This window comes from Hyla sarda, chromosome 5, assembly GCF_029499605.1.
Source record: "Hyla sarda isolate aHylSar1 chromosome 5, aHylSar1.hap1, whole genome shotgun sequence".
NCBI classification, from domain to species: domain Eukaryota; kingdom Metazoa; phylum Chordata; class Amphibia; order Anura; family Hylidae; genus Hyla; species Hyla sarda.
In genome coordinates this window covers 143,794,755-143,811,234 of record NC_079193.1, presented here as the reverse complement: position 1 = coordinate 143,811,234, position 16,480 = coordinate 143,794,755, and the positions used below count along the sequence as shown (strand labels likewise).

At 39.3% G+C, this 16,480-nt stretch overlaps 1 protein-coding gene across 3 annotated transcripts in view; it reads right to left on the bottom strand.

Annotated features, from left to right (window-relative positions):
• BMPER (BMP binding endothelial regulator) overlaps positions 1–16,480 on the bottom strand; it is a 314,190-nt gene that overhangs the window by 100,558 nt on the left and 197,152 nt on the right. For all 3 annotated transcript variants that reach the window (XM_056520437.1, XM_056520438.1, XM_056520439.1), the window contains 2 exons: positions 14,399–14,444; positions 13,161–13,490 (listed from right to left, as the gene is read on the bottom strand). In XM_056520437.1, the coding sequence (XP_056376412.1) occupies positions 13,161–13,490; positions 14,399–14,444 (376 nt within the window). The remainder of the gene's footprint in view (positions 1–13,160; positions 13,491–14,398; positions 14,445–16,480) is intronic.

Below are 16,480 nucleotides of genomic sequence, written 5' to 3'. Positions count from 1 at the left end.
AGAGACAGACATACCCCCTCCAGAGCACAGGACAAAAAAAATTAGCACAAAAAAGTAGGTATTTGTGAGAGAAATATAGGTGCTGGACACATAAAAATTCTATGTACATGATCAGGATTAGGTACAGTAACAGTAGTTACATGTAGCATTTTATGTGGGATATTACAGGTACTCTTTAAATAATTACTTGTGTTCACACTTTCAGGTTTGTAATTACAATTATTGAATAGTAAGCCAGAAACAGATCATAAATGGAAAACACATATAAAGGTAAGACTAAAATTATTATTTGTATAAATCCAGTCATGGCTTTGTATTTAATAGTTGCAGTTATAAACTAGAACGGTCGACACATTGTCAGGTTCAAAAACAATAAGATTTCATTCAGTCCCTCAGTCATTGGCATTAGATGAGCATGTAGCCAATTTTTGAGTGTTGGTACAGTATTTGCCATTCCTACCCATCGGGATCGGGCATTCCACACTTTGATTACACAATGTAAAATCTTTAGAGAGTATGAACATATTTTCACATCAAATCGCTGCAAATTGGAATATGCTCCACAACTGTACGCAGCATGAACCCAGCCTTAGGAACTTTTGCCTATACTAATATGTATATTTATTATATGGGTTCCCTAATAAAAGTATTCTCTAATCCATTCAGTAAGTAGACCTTCTTTATTTGTCATCTTCAAAGAACAATGGTACAGTTTATCATAGAATATTGTGAACATAAGGAATCGGTCCTTATCAATAACATTTCATTCTAACCTAACAAACATAGATGTCATTGATATTAGATACATGACTACAGCTTTGTCTCCAGTTTGACGTGTAAAGTGATTTAAGGCTGCGTGTTTCACTTAACGTAATGACACTGCTGTGTAAACATTTCACGGGCTGCACTAGATATAATAAGCATTGTATAACCATTATTGCTAGTTGATCTGTATCTGCTGTAACTTCAATTGAAGTCTTGCTTTCTGCAAAGGCCTTAAATGAACTAGTGACATACTAAGTTCCCGTCAGTATAAATGTCTTTTTTAAATAAATAAACCAAGGATTGTAAAATCGAACAATTTGCCAGTGAATAATAATAAATCTTCGTTACAAATGTCTTTACATGCACTTATTGTTTTCTTAAAGGTTCCAGCAGATATCTGTTGGTAGAACTATATAGACATATACTGTACACATCAGGCCAGAACACACAGATGTTTCTCATGCACGACAATGTGGATTGTTCCAAAATAAAATTACACTGTTCTTAATAACAAACATTCAGCTGCTGAATCTGATTATAAGATAAAAGGCCCAATAATTCCTTTAATTTGTTTATGTTTTAAAAAGAGTATTATTCTGGGGTCTATCAGCACTCTCACTGGGCAAATGTGAATAATCCCCTGTAGAAATAGAAACAAATTTAATGCCTGGATTCTTTAATCCCACTTGTTGTAGGTTCCAGCTATGTAAATCTCCTAGGATACAACACAAGAAGCTGCAGATTCCGCTGAGGCTCATGAAACCCTATCATTGAGGTTGTTGGCAGGGATCTAGAGGTGGTGGCCATTTTGACTAATTAATTAATAAGGTCCTTGGAACAGTTACCACTCTCTTAAGACAAATGTGGGTGGCAGCCAATGACATGTCAACGTGATTGATGCCTTTGAAAGCATCTTTAGAGCACATTATAAAGTTAATTTCAAATGGCAATTGAAACTTGGAAGTAATTTGACTACATTTGGCTTTGACACATTGTCTGATGTAATTGTTGGTTCTGTAATTGTTGTCCCTTTTCTTTGCCCTTTGCTTGTGTTTCTATAAGGACAGGATAATATTAAAAGTAATGAGACAGCTAATACACACTACCCTGCTAATGGGGCTTTAAATTAAATCAAAACATAAAACAAAAGTAAGCTATGTCTCAACATTTCAGCAAATAAATATAATATTGATGAATTAGAAACAGTATAAAGTATATAATCTCATACTGTCCCCTAAAGATAGACAAAGCTACCAACAATTATGAGAAAAAACTCCTGAGAGAGCTGAAAAGTTGGGGGTCAACCTATTCAACTCGTAACGTGTCCATCTTATATATCCAATAGGATTCACGTTTACAGAGCTTGCTGAAACAGTCAAGGACCATATTTCCTCACCTACAGAGTTGAGGGGAAAAGCCAATAGAACCTAGACTATGTTAAAACATGTATATGTATGCTGCCTATTCTGCTAATTTTTTAGGTACATTTTATGACCCTATTCATTGGGGCTTACCCAAATCCATAAAGGCTACCCATTCCAGAATCTGCTTGAAAGAAAAATAAACTGTGTATACCGGGCATAAAAGACTCAGAGTGAGTCACAGATAGAAATCAACAGAAGTATAAAAACCAGGTTGTTTCTACAGAAAGATTTCATGAGGACAGGAGGCAAGTAGGCCTACCTCAAAATGACAGATGTACAGTTAAAGTTGATCTGCTAATATCTTAGTTTATGGGCACAATAAAGCCCTATAGCCCAATAAATCTGTGTTACATATTATGTTAACCTTGGGCATATAATGCATTATAAGCAGTAATCTATTACTAGTAGTAGTTTAGTCTACGAATCCAATACAAACCAATAACAGTGTTCCTTTCACAGAAAATGAAGGAACAAACCTGAAAACAGTGCAGTCATTTATTACAAAATAATATATTACCATTCTTTCCTAAAACTATATTACATAAATATTGAATTATGTTCCTACACTAAAATACGTCTGCATCTGTTAAGTTTCTCTCTGTTCCCTATTTAATATGGAAAAGTTCTAATAAATGAATATTACACCTCTTTAGCTTGATTTTGCAATGATATTCACAATATAACGCACACAGGAGGCTCCTACAGAGTGGTTAAACCTTGCCAATGTATAAATGCTCTCTATAAGTCTGACCCAGACATGGACAGAATATCTAATAGAAAGTTCAGGGGGATCCGCATATTTTATTGGAAAAGCTCAAAAGGTTCCTTTGTGTTCATTACAGACCCTATTTTCACTGACATCTGTTATACCGTTTTAACGCTGAGTTAAACTGTTTGTATTCACACTGCAGGTCAAGTCATAAAAATATGTGCGCAGACCCTTAACTCCTTAGCGCAGATAATACGACTCCTCACTGTAGGCTTCCCAGAGCAATACAGGAAATTTCATTTAAATGTATTTAAATGGAGTATACAGTTAAAGAAATATAGTGAGATTTATCAAAACTGCAAGGAAAGAGGAGAGTTCGCCCACATCAGCCATTTAGTTTCCAGGTCTTATTTTTCAGAGACCATTTGAAGAATGAAAGTTTCACCTAATTAAATAAAAGATTTAAATATTTCAGTCCAAACTATCAAGATTAGTGCTGAGTGAATCAAATCAAAATTATTCAGAATTTTACAATAGATTCGTACAAAAGAAAAGACTCTTTCCATGATGAAAGTATCAGAACAAATAATTTTTCTCCTCTTCTCCGCTCCTGGCCGGCCCCGGACTAGTGACGTTGCCTTGACGACGACGCACAGGGATGTTCATGTCCCTGTGCATCGTCGTAAAGGCAACGTCACTAGTCCGGGGCCGGCCCGGAGAGGAAAAGAAGGCCTCCCGGGAAGATGGACAGCCCGGAATGACTAAACCTCCCCACCGGACGGTCCCTGCAGCATAGATGGCCCGGAACAGCTCACCCTTCCTTCCCACCGAGGGGAGGTGAGTAGAAAACTAAAGGGGGGTCTGGATGATGACGAAGGCCGCAGTGGTCTTCAACCTGCGGACCTCTAGATGTTTCAAAACTACAACTCCCAGCATGCCCGGACAGCGGATGGCTGTACGGGTATGCTGGGAGTTGTAGTTTTGCAACATCTGGAGGTCCGCAGGTTGAAGACCACTGGGATTGACAGGAGGAGAGTTCACTCGAGTATAAGCCGAAGGGGGCGTTTTCAGCACGAAAAATCGTGCTCAAAAACTCGGCTTATACTCGAGTATATACGGTAATGCAGGACTTCCTATGCAAATTTTACCATCACTATGTATGAATTCTGACAATTTTTGCTCTGTTTTCATAAGAAATATCAGTTTCAAGTTATTCCAGCACTGAGTAGAGTTATCACACATTTCTGCATAAATGCTTACGGCTCATAAAAAATGTATGAGAATTATGAGACATTGTAATCACCGCTTCTATTATTCACGGTGAAAATATCAAACTCAAACATCCACTTCCTTCCTGACATTCACTGTAATAGGACACATTAAACAGAATCCTCTGGCAACCTCTATATGTCTACATTTCTGAATCCATTTTGCATATGTAACTTCATGATATAAAGTTATAAATTTCCCATACTCTAATTTCTCCAATTGATTTATTTTGTCAGATTGTCAAAAATTCTGTTCAGTAATTTCTTACACGTATCTGTTTCTGGAAAATGTGTGTGACAATCATTATCAGGGCTGGACTAGCTATCTGGAAATGCTGGCAAATGCTAGATGAGCCACCACTCATCAAAAAAAAAAATTATACAAAGGGGCATCCTCTACGTTTAGAAGATTTGTACACCAGCACAGACGGGGGTTCTTTACTGTAAGAGTAGTGAGACTGTGGAATTCTCTCCCGGAGGAGGTGGTCATGGTGAACTCTGTAAAAGAATTTAAAAGAGGTCTGGACGCATTTTTGGAGAATAATAACATCGCTGGTTATGTATACTAGATTTATAGGGACAGAATGTTGATCCAGGGATTTACTCTGACTGCCATATTTGGAGTCAGGAAGGAATTTTTACCTCTAGTATGAGGGTTTTTGCCTTCCTCTGGATCAACTCAGTAAGGGACTCAGTTATAGGCTGAACTTGATGGACTCTGGTCTTTTATCAACCTTATGTACTATGTTACTGCCGGTGACAAGATGCAGTGAGAAAGGGTTGCAGAGTAGGAGCTGTTAGTTCCCTGCTTCCCCATCTATAATAGCTTGTAGGCACTTCAGGCCTGCAGTCTATAAGTTGCTAGAATGCGATGTCTGCACTGGCCAGTTGCACCTATCTGGGGATCCAGCACCTGCGGCTCACAAACTGCAGGCCTGAAGTGAGATACAACAGCTTCATTCATCATGGGGACCAGGACTAGGTGAGTATTATGTTAATTTTTTTCCAGTTTGGCTACAATGGGGCATTTTTAGAACAGGGGCATGGGGCATTATTAATAAATAACTATTACTATATGTGAGACAAAGGGGGCACCATTACTATATGGGTCACATAGGGCACTATTACTATATGGAAAGAGAGAAGTTTTATCCCTTTATAAAGGTATGGGTGGGCAATATTACTGTATAGGGCATAGGGAGCACTATTAATATATGGGTTACAGGGGGCACTATTACTATATGGGGCAGAAAGGGCACAATTACTGTATGAGGCATAGGGGGTTATTATTATGGAGGCACGGGGGCATCATTACTGTATGGGGCATATGGAGGCATTATTACTTTGTGGACATAGGGGGCATTATTTCTTGTTTATTACTATTTGGGGGCAGAGAAACAACCATTACTGTATGGGGGCACAGGAAGCATTTAGGGACAGGGCTAATATATCTATGGCTACAGATTTTAAAAGAAAGTCATACCTTGTGAGATAATACTAATTCTCATCAGTTTTCTCTTAGAAGATATAACTTTCTTATAAAACCTGTACCCATATATACGTATCTACACCTGTTGTTTCCAAGTTGTTCTATAACAATGCTGCCTTCTGAATATATATATATATATATATATATATATATATGTGTGTGTGTGTGTGTGTGTGTGTGTGTGTGTGTGTATATATATATATATATATATATATATATATATAAAATAGAAGTCTGGAGAAGGCCTCAGGTGGTAATAGGCACAGGTAGCAACAGGTTATTTGAAGAGATGCCTACATAAAATTTATATAAACAGTGTGCACAGGCAGGATCAGGATTTCTAGGGGGTGGAATGAAGGAATGCTAACATAAAACACATGGGAGGAGAGGAGGAGAGTTGCCTGCATAAAATGCATATATATTGTGTGCAGAGGCAGCAGCATTTAAAAACCCTATACTGCCTATAATGCATGTAGCATGTATGTAATTTATTTAATCCTATGGTGGATAATTATAGCCTGTAGGGGGACCTTCCTACTGAGAAGACATACCTATGTAATGGGGTTACCTACCTTGTTGTGAGATAGGACAGCAGAAATGGGAGCTATCCCAAAAAACAAATGGAACCTCCCATTTCCACTGACCAGTGGGAAGCCACACTGAGTCCTTTTGGTCAGCAACTGGCTTTGTTTTTCTACATATGAATGTTATTAGTGTACTCTCTAATTTTGTAACAGTTGAACACAATTTTTAAGAAAAGGGGCATTAAGACTTATCCCCTATCCACAGCTTATACTAGTCCTATAGACAATGAATGGAGTGGCAGTGTGCATACCTGACTGCAGCTCCATTAAGACAGGTGTTTTGGATTCCTGTTCTTAAAATCATGGGGGAGGGGGGTAGCAATGGGGCCACCCATGATTATACACTTTTCCCCTATCCTGTGTGTAGGTTATACGTCTTTCTGGTAGCACTGTCCCTTTACCCTGTGAAGTCAGTATATATATATATATATATATATATATATATATATATATATATATATATATTTACTGCTGATAGCTGGAAGTTATGGGGAAGTCTCTTTGAAGGAATGCAGTAATGCCCATTAATCTAATGTATCCCAATCTGAGAACATGTTGATAAGTTTGTGTATGATTTATTGCGTTAGAATATGTTTTAATAAAAAAAAAAAAAAAACATATTTCTACCCTTACACAGATATATGTCAAACCTTGGTCAGAGAGTATGAACTTTCTCAGCCTACAGAAGTTTCCATGGCTACAAAGCAGTAAAAGCGGAAATGTAACTTTTCTGTAATTCTATATTTTCTATACTATTATAATACTATATAATTGCAACAAGTGACTTTCAAATGATCCTGTTACACGAAAATAAATTGCCATATTAATTTTACATGCAGTTTAATTCATTTAACAGTAAATAATGTTTGCCTAGAACAGTAATGCACTATGCAGACCAAATCTCACAGGGACCCTCACTATGTACTTGACACATGTTAATAAGACATTTCTCAACATTCACCCGTTGTTTATCTACAACCAGGATATTACAGTCCCAAATCAGTTTTGTCAAAACAATTTGAAGCCCTTAACACATCTTCTAGGATTCTGTGGACCTGCCTGTCTGTTCACTAGTGAACTGATCCAGGAAATATACCAGATGTTCTAAAGGTTATTTCTTGCTGTATCCAATACACTATCCAACAAAAACAAGATCATTACAAACTTTCCATAGTAGCTGCCCCATTGACTCCTTCGAACTGTCAGCTTTAAGAGCAGAACACTATATCTCCCATTGTTGAGGTCCATGTGCCTCAATATACAGTATTTGGGAAATATCTAATAATGATTTGCTCTTCAATGGTTCAGTTAGTTGTATTTTATAACCCTTCTATGTTAGCTGCAATGGAAATTTGCTCCTACAAAGCATGTGCCGTGGTTCTATATATACATAGCCAGCTAAGGTCTCGTGGGCCCTGTTGCATGAGGTCTACTTCTTCCCCCCATTCCACACACATGAACACACACACACTTCTGACAATCCCACAATCTACCCTGTAGACATTTTAATACTTTAAGAACATTATAATAAAAGGGCTATCAGTGTAACTCCAGCATTGCTATTCCACCCATACTGCAAAGTTCATCACGGAGAGACACTGCACACATGGGGCAATACAGCTGCCATGGCAATCGTACAACACCCAGTGAGTTCCATGTACAAACTCTTTTCTAATGAATTGGACTCAGCAACCCGGCCACCCAGTGTGTATAGCATCTCTTCATGACAAACTTTGCAGAAAAGGTGGGAGAGCAACAATGGAGTGACATTATAAAAATAGAAAGGTATTATATCCTCTTATCAGCATGTCCCCTGTCATCATCAGTCAGCCCCCCCCCATCAGCATTTCCCCATCCACATTATGTCACCCCTTTCACAGCATCCCCCCCCCCCTTACCAGCATGTACCCCATTCACATCAGTCTATATGTTCATACCATTGGTGGACAGTAGTGGGTACAAGGACTGCAAACACTTGGAGAGGAAGAGGTGCTTTTCTTCTTCCTGTACCTTGCACGCATTGCCCCTCCTCCTGACTGTCTGCATTTAGTGAAGCTTTTCTGCAGTCAGAATGCAGGGTATGGGCTGTAAGATGTTGGGTGGACCAAGTGAGTGCAGATCCTTACTTTATATCTCAGAACACCCCTCACCCTCACACACTTAGGTTTTTACCATTTCTTTTGGTGGCTGTCCTGTGCTGCATTAAAACAGTACACATGTGGTGGATTTCATACCATAAATTCAGAAAACAATGCAGCTTAGGTTAAAGTGTACCTCTCATGAAACAAACTTTTTATATATTAAAGATGAAGCCATAATGAACAACTTTTTAATTGCTTTTATTTAAAACATTTCCCTCCTTTCATGTATTTTTAAACTTTAAAAACTGCTCCACTAGGGGTCTGCCTAGCAATCCTGTCAGCAAGCATTTCGGACTCAGTGAGTGAGTCTAAAATCAGTGAGTCTGAAACTGAGCTCGTACACAAGCAGGAAGCGAACAGAGAGGAGAAGAATGTGGAGCTGTGTGCTTGGGCTGTATGTGCATTCCCTCTTCTCTTTTTCTCCCTTCCTCTCCCCTCTCTCCACTTTCCACATGGCTAATTATATATGCACTGCTTATCTGCTCTCTCCACGACTTGCTGTTGCTATGACAACCTCCCGTGCACTGTGCCTTGAATTGAGCTACTGAAGAGCATAGAAAAAAAGGTATTTTGGGGGGGTTTTAAAGCAAAAAATGCAGGGATAGACTTAGTCAGAGCCAGGGACAGATGGGAGGTGGATTAGGGAAAGTTTAGATGGTGATAGGTACTCTTTAAAGGGGTTTACCATGAAGATAAAGAGTCAAAACTGATGCATTATGTGAAAGTAATCATATTTGCAAAAGTGATTGTTAGAAATCAATTGTTTTTGAATGGAAGCCCTACCAATATAGGCTTGATGCTCTCTTTAATTTTGCATGTTGCCATGGGAAAAGTCCTGTAGGCAGTTTTCTCTTCTGGTCAGTCATGCTCAATAGTTCAATTCTGAATACACACCGTGAATAAACAGCCAAATAGACTGGAGCATACAGCTGCTACATGGCATACAGTTTACTTATATATTTATGTATGAGGGTGTCTGTGTTCCTGGCTGAATATTCACTTCCCAGGATGAGGTAAATATACATGATGTACTGCTATAGCTTCTATATTACAGGCTGAAACATTAAATTCACTTGTCAGGAGGGGAGGGGGTGGAGAATATTGCAGATATGCAAGTGGTAAAGATGAATTCTTTATTCGGGTTCCCATTAAAAACCACAGGACATGCGGAACAGCCATTAAAACAGTAACAAGAAAATAGTGTGGAAACGTTTCGGGTATAACCCTTCATCTGTGCACACAAGATGTAAGGTATAGTCAGACATATATAGGAATTCGGAAGTGGAAAGGAGGGAGTTCTGGGATACAATTGCCAAAAAAATTTACCCCTGCCTTACCACCATCGAAAACACCCTGTACATAATAAACATATATATATATATATATATGTACAGACTCAAAAATACCTATGTAGCATACATGTAAGATAATATATGTAAAAATATATACATAAACAGAAAAAAAGGAAAAAAGAGAAAAAGGTGCTAGATATTAAATAGGTGGGGTAAAGGTTTTATATGCAAACCAGGAAGATACAAATACCTTGAAACATAACCTGAAAAAACATAGAGACTACCCACAAATTAGAAGTGAAGAATGAGATCAGTCCTAAGATTAAGACCATGCGGTTGTGTCGTATGCAAATTGTAGATCCAAAAAAACTCTCTATTACGTAAAAGTCTCATACGATCACCTCCTCGTACTGGTCTACGTCCTAATTCTATACCAAAAAAGGTTAAAGATGATGTATCTCCACAGTGAACATCACGGAAGTGTTTGGACGTCCACTTACCGCAAGCCGATTACACGTAATTACCTCCTAAGGGCAGAATCATGTCATCCCAGACACACTATCTCTGCAGTGCCTGTGGGGGAATTTACCCATGCAAAACATAATTGCTCTTCTGAGGAGCTTTTTCGTTGGAATCAGCTGTGGTGACTGGGTGCCTAACACACAAGGGATATTCTTCACGTTTGATAAATAGAGCTTTGTCCAAGGTACATTGTAAAAATAGAAAAGATATTTTGGTTATGTCCAATAAGAAGCCTGTCGAAAACAAACATTCGGGAGATAATAAAATTATGTTTGTCACCACGTTTAGTGCTGAATATGAGGAAATAGTTAAGATTGTAAAAAAGTATCTACCCATATTGTCGCAAGATCCTATTTTAGCCAAATTCACACGCATCGGTTGTAGGCTTTCATCTCGTTGCGCTCCTACTTTAGGTAATGTTCTGTCTCCTAGTGCTTCTGTCTCGGACAATATGACAAGCACTACTTGGCTTCACATTAGAGGTTTCCACAAATGTGGTTCCTCTAGATGTGTGGTTTGTAAACATGCTTGTCAAACTTAATTTGTCGTGGATCGAAGCACTAAAAGAAGTTTTCCTATCCGCTCATTTATTAATTGTTAAAACAAAAGGAAAAATAGCCAGCACAACAACCTAATACACAGGTGCCCGCTGCTGTGGCAAATACAACATGTACAAAAAAGAAAGTTGCAACAGCACTCTTGGTCAAAAAATGGAGGCTCTTAGCGCACTTTTTGATCAAAATGTGTCCCCCCATCCACCACGCGGAGGTGGCCTCATATCGGATGGGACCCTAACATGATAACTCACCTCTGCTGTGCATATAGCCTCTGACTGTGTGACATGTTGGATCAGCCATTGACTAAACACGGTCACACAGTCAGAGGTTATATGCACAGAAGAGGTGAGTTATCATGTTAGGGTCCCATCCGATATGAGGCCACCTCCGCGAGGCCACATTTTGATCAAAAAGTGCGCTAAGAGCCTGCATTTTTTGACCAAGAGTGCTGTTGCAACTTTCTTTTTTGTACAAGATTTATTAATTGTTGTCTACAGTATTTGTTGTGACATTTGTCAGTCCTCCTATATAGGCAGCACTATATGTCTGTTAAAGAAATGCATTCAGGAGCACATACGTGCGATTAATAATCCGCACCATGTGAACATATCAGCTGCCTCACGGATGTTCCCTGTGGAGATACATCATCTTTAACCTTTTTTGGTATAGAATTAGTACGTAGACCAGTACAAGGAGGTGATCGTATGAGACTTTTACGTAATAGAGAGGTTTTTTGGATCTACAATTTGCATACAAGACAACCGCATGGTCTTAATCTTAGGACTGATCTCATTCTTCACTACTAATTTGTGGGTAGTCTATATGTATTTTCAGGTTATGTTTTTAAGGTCTTTGTATCTTCCTGGTTTGTATTTAAAACCTTTACCCCACCTGTTTAATATCTAGCACCTTTTTCTCTATTTCTCCTTTTTTTTCTTTTTATGTATATATTTTTATTTATTATCTTACACGTATACTACATAGGTATTTTTGAGTCAGTACATATATATGTTTATTATGTACAGGGTGTTTTCGATTGTGGTAAGGCAGGGGTTTATGTTTTTTTGGGATTGTATCCCAGAACTCCGCCCTTTCCACTTCCGAATCCCTATATATATCTGTCTATACCTTAGATCTTGTGTGCATAGATGAAGGGTTATACCCGAAATGAGTCCAGCTATTTTCTTGTTTCTGTTTTAATGGCTGTTCCGCATGTCCTGTGGTTTTTAATGGGATCCAAATAAAGAATTAATCTTTACCACTGGCTTATCTGCATTTTTCTCTATGTGAAAGTCTAGCCGTGCTGGGGATCAAGTGAGCGGACCTCCTCCCTTTGTTTGTACAGGTGGAAAATATTATTCACTATAAGAACACTGTATGCTGTGTGAGGTGATGGTAAAAAGAGACAACTATTATTATGAAGACTAGATTTTCTTGATCATAACTCAGTATGCAGGACAGGAATGAGCTTCTGTACTAATGACGACTGTGATATGAATTTCAAAGTAAACCATGTGACAGTCAGAAGCTCCACCTACCACATACATTTACCTATGAAAAAGGGGAGTGGAAAAAAAGAAAATTAACATGTCTGCATTATGTTTCAGTCAAACATTTAATTTCAATTAACCTTACAAAATATAAAGTGGTAAAACCCTTAAGGGACCGATCATAGCATTATTCTAATAACACAGAGAAATAGCACCAAACACTTGATAAAACAAAAAGCATGTAATGTGATGCATCATAAAAATATAGCTATATAATGTTTTGTAATTCTCTGTCCTATTTATATAGTGATAGTTTCCTTTAGTTGGAGTAAAGAAATTTAAACTGTGTTTAAAAGAAATCTGTCTCTATTTTCATGCTACCCAAACAATGACTAGAATAGGGCTCCGAGTTGACAAGGTGGTCCCGGCCTAGAGTGACAGATCTCTTGCTTTATGCAATTAGCAAAGTTCAGGCAGCATGAAAGTAGTGAAATGAAAATGGTACAAAGAGTCGAAGTTGTATGCTTTTACTTCTGTAGTGCCTCTGGTAATACATGGCACTAAAGTTTGGCCTAAAAAAAATGTACCGTATGTGCAAAGGTATATATATCATATAGGCAGACTATGCATATGCTATGATGCCCTTAGACAGAGCGGGCTCAGGCTTAGTTAGTCTTTTTGCTACTGGTAGAAAGCTGTGCAAGACTCCTCCCCTTATGGAGCTGCATTGTCCGCAAATGATGGAGGACTGAGTCATTAAAAGAAAAAGAGGGCAAAATCAGATGCCATAATAGGAGGCCCATTTCGATCTTTTCTATGAGGCACCTTTTGTTCTATGTATTCCACTGACCATGACTTATTATAATGAAGTCAATAAATAAGTTAGCAGCAAATCTTGGCATAATCCAATATTTCTTACCTGCTTTGGTCGTCACTTTTAGAAGGTAGCCATCAAGGTCGATATGAAATTGAGGTGTTTCATATGGAAGCGAAATCCGTGTTCCATTCCACTTCACTGTAAGATGCTGATGAAGACTAATAGTGCTTCCTCCCATTACTAGATCTACTGTCTTTGTCCACGAGAAAGAGTGTGTTCGCCGAGCATCATTTTTTACTAGCACTTCAAAAGATGAGGTAGAAGATGAGCAGTCCTTGGTCAAGACATACTGGCAAGTTCCTTGAAAGTTGAATGTTCGTCCATCAAAGGTATTGTAGTGGGGATCTCCAAATACAGTACATACTCCAGGCTCTGCATTTCATGTAAATTTTAATTAATGCACATGTTTTATGTGTAAGCATACAGTACAGTATACATCTACATACATAATGATAATTTTTTTATGATAGCACTTTGATCTGCATAAGAAGAAGAACTTCAATAGTGGAAGAATATTGAAATATACTATCTATGGTGAAGTCAGGAGTTATCTAAATAGAAGACCTCCCATCCTAGCCAACTTTCAAGTAATACAATTTTACACTGGCCAAATAACACTGTCAGATGGTTCCCAAAGTTAACCCCATTTTCAGTATGCACTGTTCCTTTGCATACACCAATTGAGTCCTGTTCACATCTGCTGGGTTGGTATATGTCAGTATATAGTTTAATTAACTGTGTAGGAATTTATAACCTGCTGCACTAAAAACCTGCTGCATAGGAGGACCACAGTTGTAAGTGTGGATTTTCTATGTGTTTCAACAAATGAGCGATTAGGTACCAAGACCATCAGGGTCAGTGACACCTATTTCAGTAGTGACAGGTGACCTGTCTTGTGGTTACATACAACGTTGGCTTTACCTCCCATGAGATTGTTAAAGCAAAGAGCAATTCAGGTTTGGAGTCAACATAAGAGGAAGTTCTGCCTTATAGGAATTGTTTGGCTTTAGAAGATTGAAGGGGTACTAGTGACAGGGTAGGGGCTAAGTGTCTGATCACTGGGGCTGACCTCTGGGACCTCCTGCGATCTCCGCAATGGGTCCCCAAATCTACCCGCTGTGTGGAGTGCAGGGTCAACAAGCACTCCATGCATTTTTCTATGATCTGACACTTATCTGCTATCCTATATACTTTTGTAAACGCTGGAGTACTTTATGATATTGACATTAGCAAGGTTGGATATTATAAAATAATAGAAAAATAAAATTGAACTTACTCACTTTCAGTGCAAATTGGACAACATCCCTTTCTATTAAGTATTTTCCCCTGTAAAATAAAGAATAATGGAGTGAAATTGTGATACACTATAAAAATAACAAATCTATGCATAGCATATTTATGCAGTCAGTTTCTATTGGTTTCCACATTTTGCACATCTTCTCTTATAATAAAACTGACAAAAATTAAATAAGATGTAAATACTGCTGCACAGCCATTAAAGCTATCAGAGATACTATGCAACAATGTAAAACACATATGGTGCATAGTTAGCATACCATTAAGACAAGCCTGCTGCATTTATAAAGCACATTTTCATCATAGTTGGAAAGAACTGACATTTCCAAAACAAATCTTTAAATATGTTGTTAGCATCTGCATCCTCTAAGGCTGCTTTCAAACTATAAAATGTATCCGTTTAAAAAAATCAGTTCAATGTTCCGTTATAAAAAAAAACTGAAAATCGGCCATTAAATGACCGTTAGAAAATCCCATACGGCCGTTAGAAAATCCCATTATTAGTCTATGGGATATTTACATTATCCGTTTTAACCCGTTATAGCCCGTTAATAATAACAGACGTTATTTTGTGATAGGTGTGCATGCACTATTTCTCCCGTTACTATCTTCCATCATAAAATAATGTACGTTATTAATAACGGGCTATAACGGGTTAAAACGGATACATATGGAAGTATTATATATACATTATACTATATACAGGGATGAGGATCTATTGACAAAGTGAGGAGTTAATGATGTCCGGGTGTCAGACTCTGCAGAGAAGATGGAGCTGGAAGAAGTCCTGACGTCTGGACCAGATGAAGAAGAAAAGCAAAGACAACAGAGAAGACATCACTCAGGTCACTGATATAATTATATATTCTCCTGACTGTCCCATCATCTGGAGTCACTTGTAAGTTCCGCAGTTATGATGGGTGATGCTGTACCCTAATCTGTGGCTCTCCAGCTGTTGCAAAACTACAACTCTCATAATACCTTAGGCTCTCCAGACATGATGGGAGTTATAGCTTTATAACAGCTGGAGAGCAACTGGAACCAAGGTGATTGGGTGTTTGATGGGGGTCCCAGCAGTTGGACCCCCACCAGAAAAATGGTCTGCTTATTCTTAAATGTCTGTTTTGTCTGTCCGGCCCTGCCTGTTAGTCACTTATATCGTTGTGTATTCTCCTGACTGTGTCACATCAGTGCTGTAGTCACTGATATCTTTGTGCGGCCGAGTAAGGGGTCGTCCGGAATTGGGGAAGCGGGTTGTCAGGTGGTAGAGGGGCCCAGGGCAATTTTTCGCACTGGGGCCCTGGGGTTTCTAGCTACCCCCCTGCTTGAGGCTCTATCACCTCCATGCTGCACTGCATTGCTGTGCATTTGTTCAGGCCCTTCTCTACAGGACAGACAAACCAAGCAATTGCTTGGGGCCCCGAGCTGGCCCTGGGGCCAAGAGCAGAGCCGGTGCTTGTTATGCTGGGCCATCCTCCTGCCCCTATCCCGGTTCAGTAGCTCGCCCTGTCTACAGGCCGGGCCAGCAGTGTGAGAGCCTGGGGCGAGAGGCTGAGACTAAAGCCACTCGGCCTCCGGCTCCTATTTTTGTGCCCGGCTCACCTGTAGTTGCCTGGAACTTAGGATGTCCCCACCCCCAGTTAAGTGCCAAACAGCTACGCGCATCGGCCTCGTATTGACGTTCGCTCACATCACGTCACGCTCCAATAATTCAAGGGCCAGCGTTACTACTTCCTGATGCCGGCCCTAGGTATTCTGAGAGTGTGACGTGCGCAAACATCATTACCACGCATTACGCGTAGCTGAGTAAGCCCTTATCTGGGGACTGGGGAAGGTTCTGCCCTGAATTCCCGGCAACTGCAGCAGCAGAGGTACCAGCCGGGGCGGGGGTCTAATCTAGGGGTACTTCCTGCCTACTGTGGAGAGGGAGTTAATCTGGGGGTACTACCTGCCTACTGGGGGGAGGGGGTTAATCTGGGGGTACTACATAACATGCCTACTGGGGGAGGGGGTTAATCTGGCGGTACTTCCTGCCTACTGGGGGAGGGGGTTAATCTGGGGGTTCT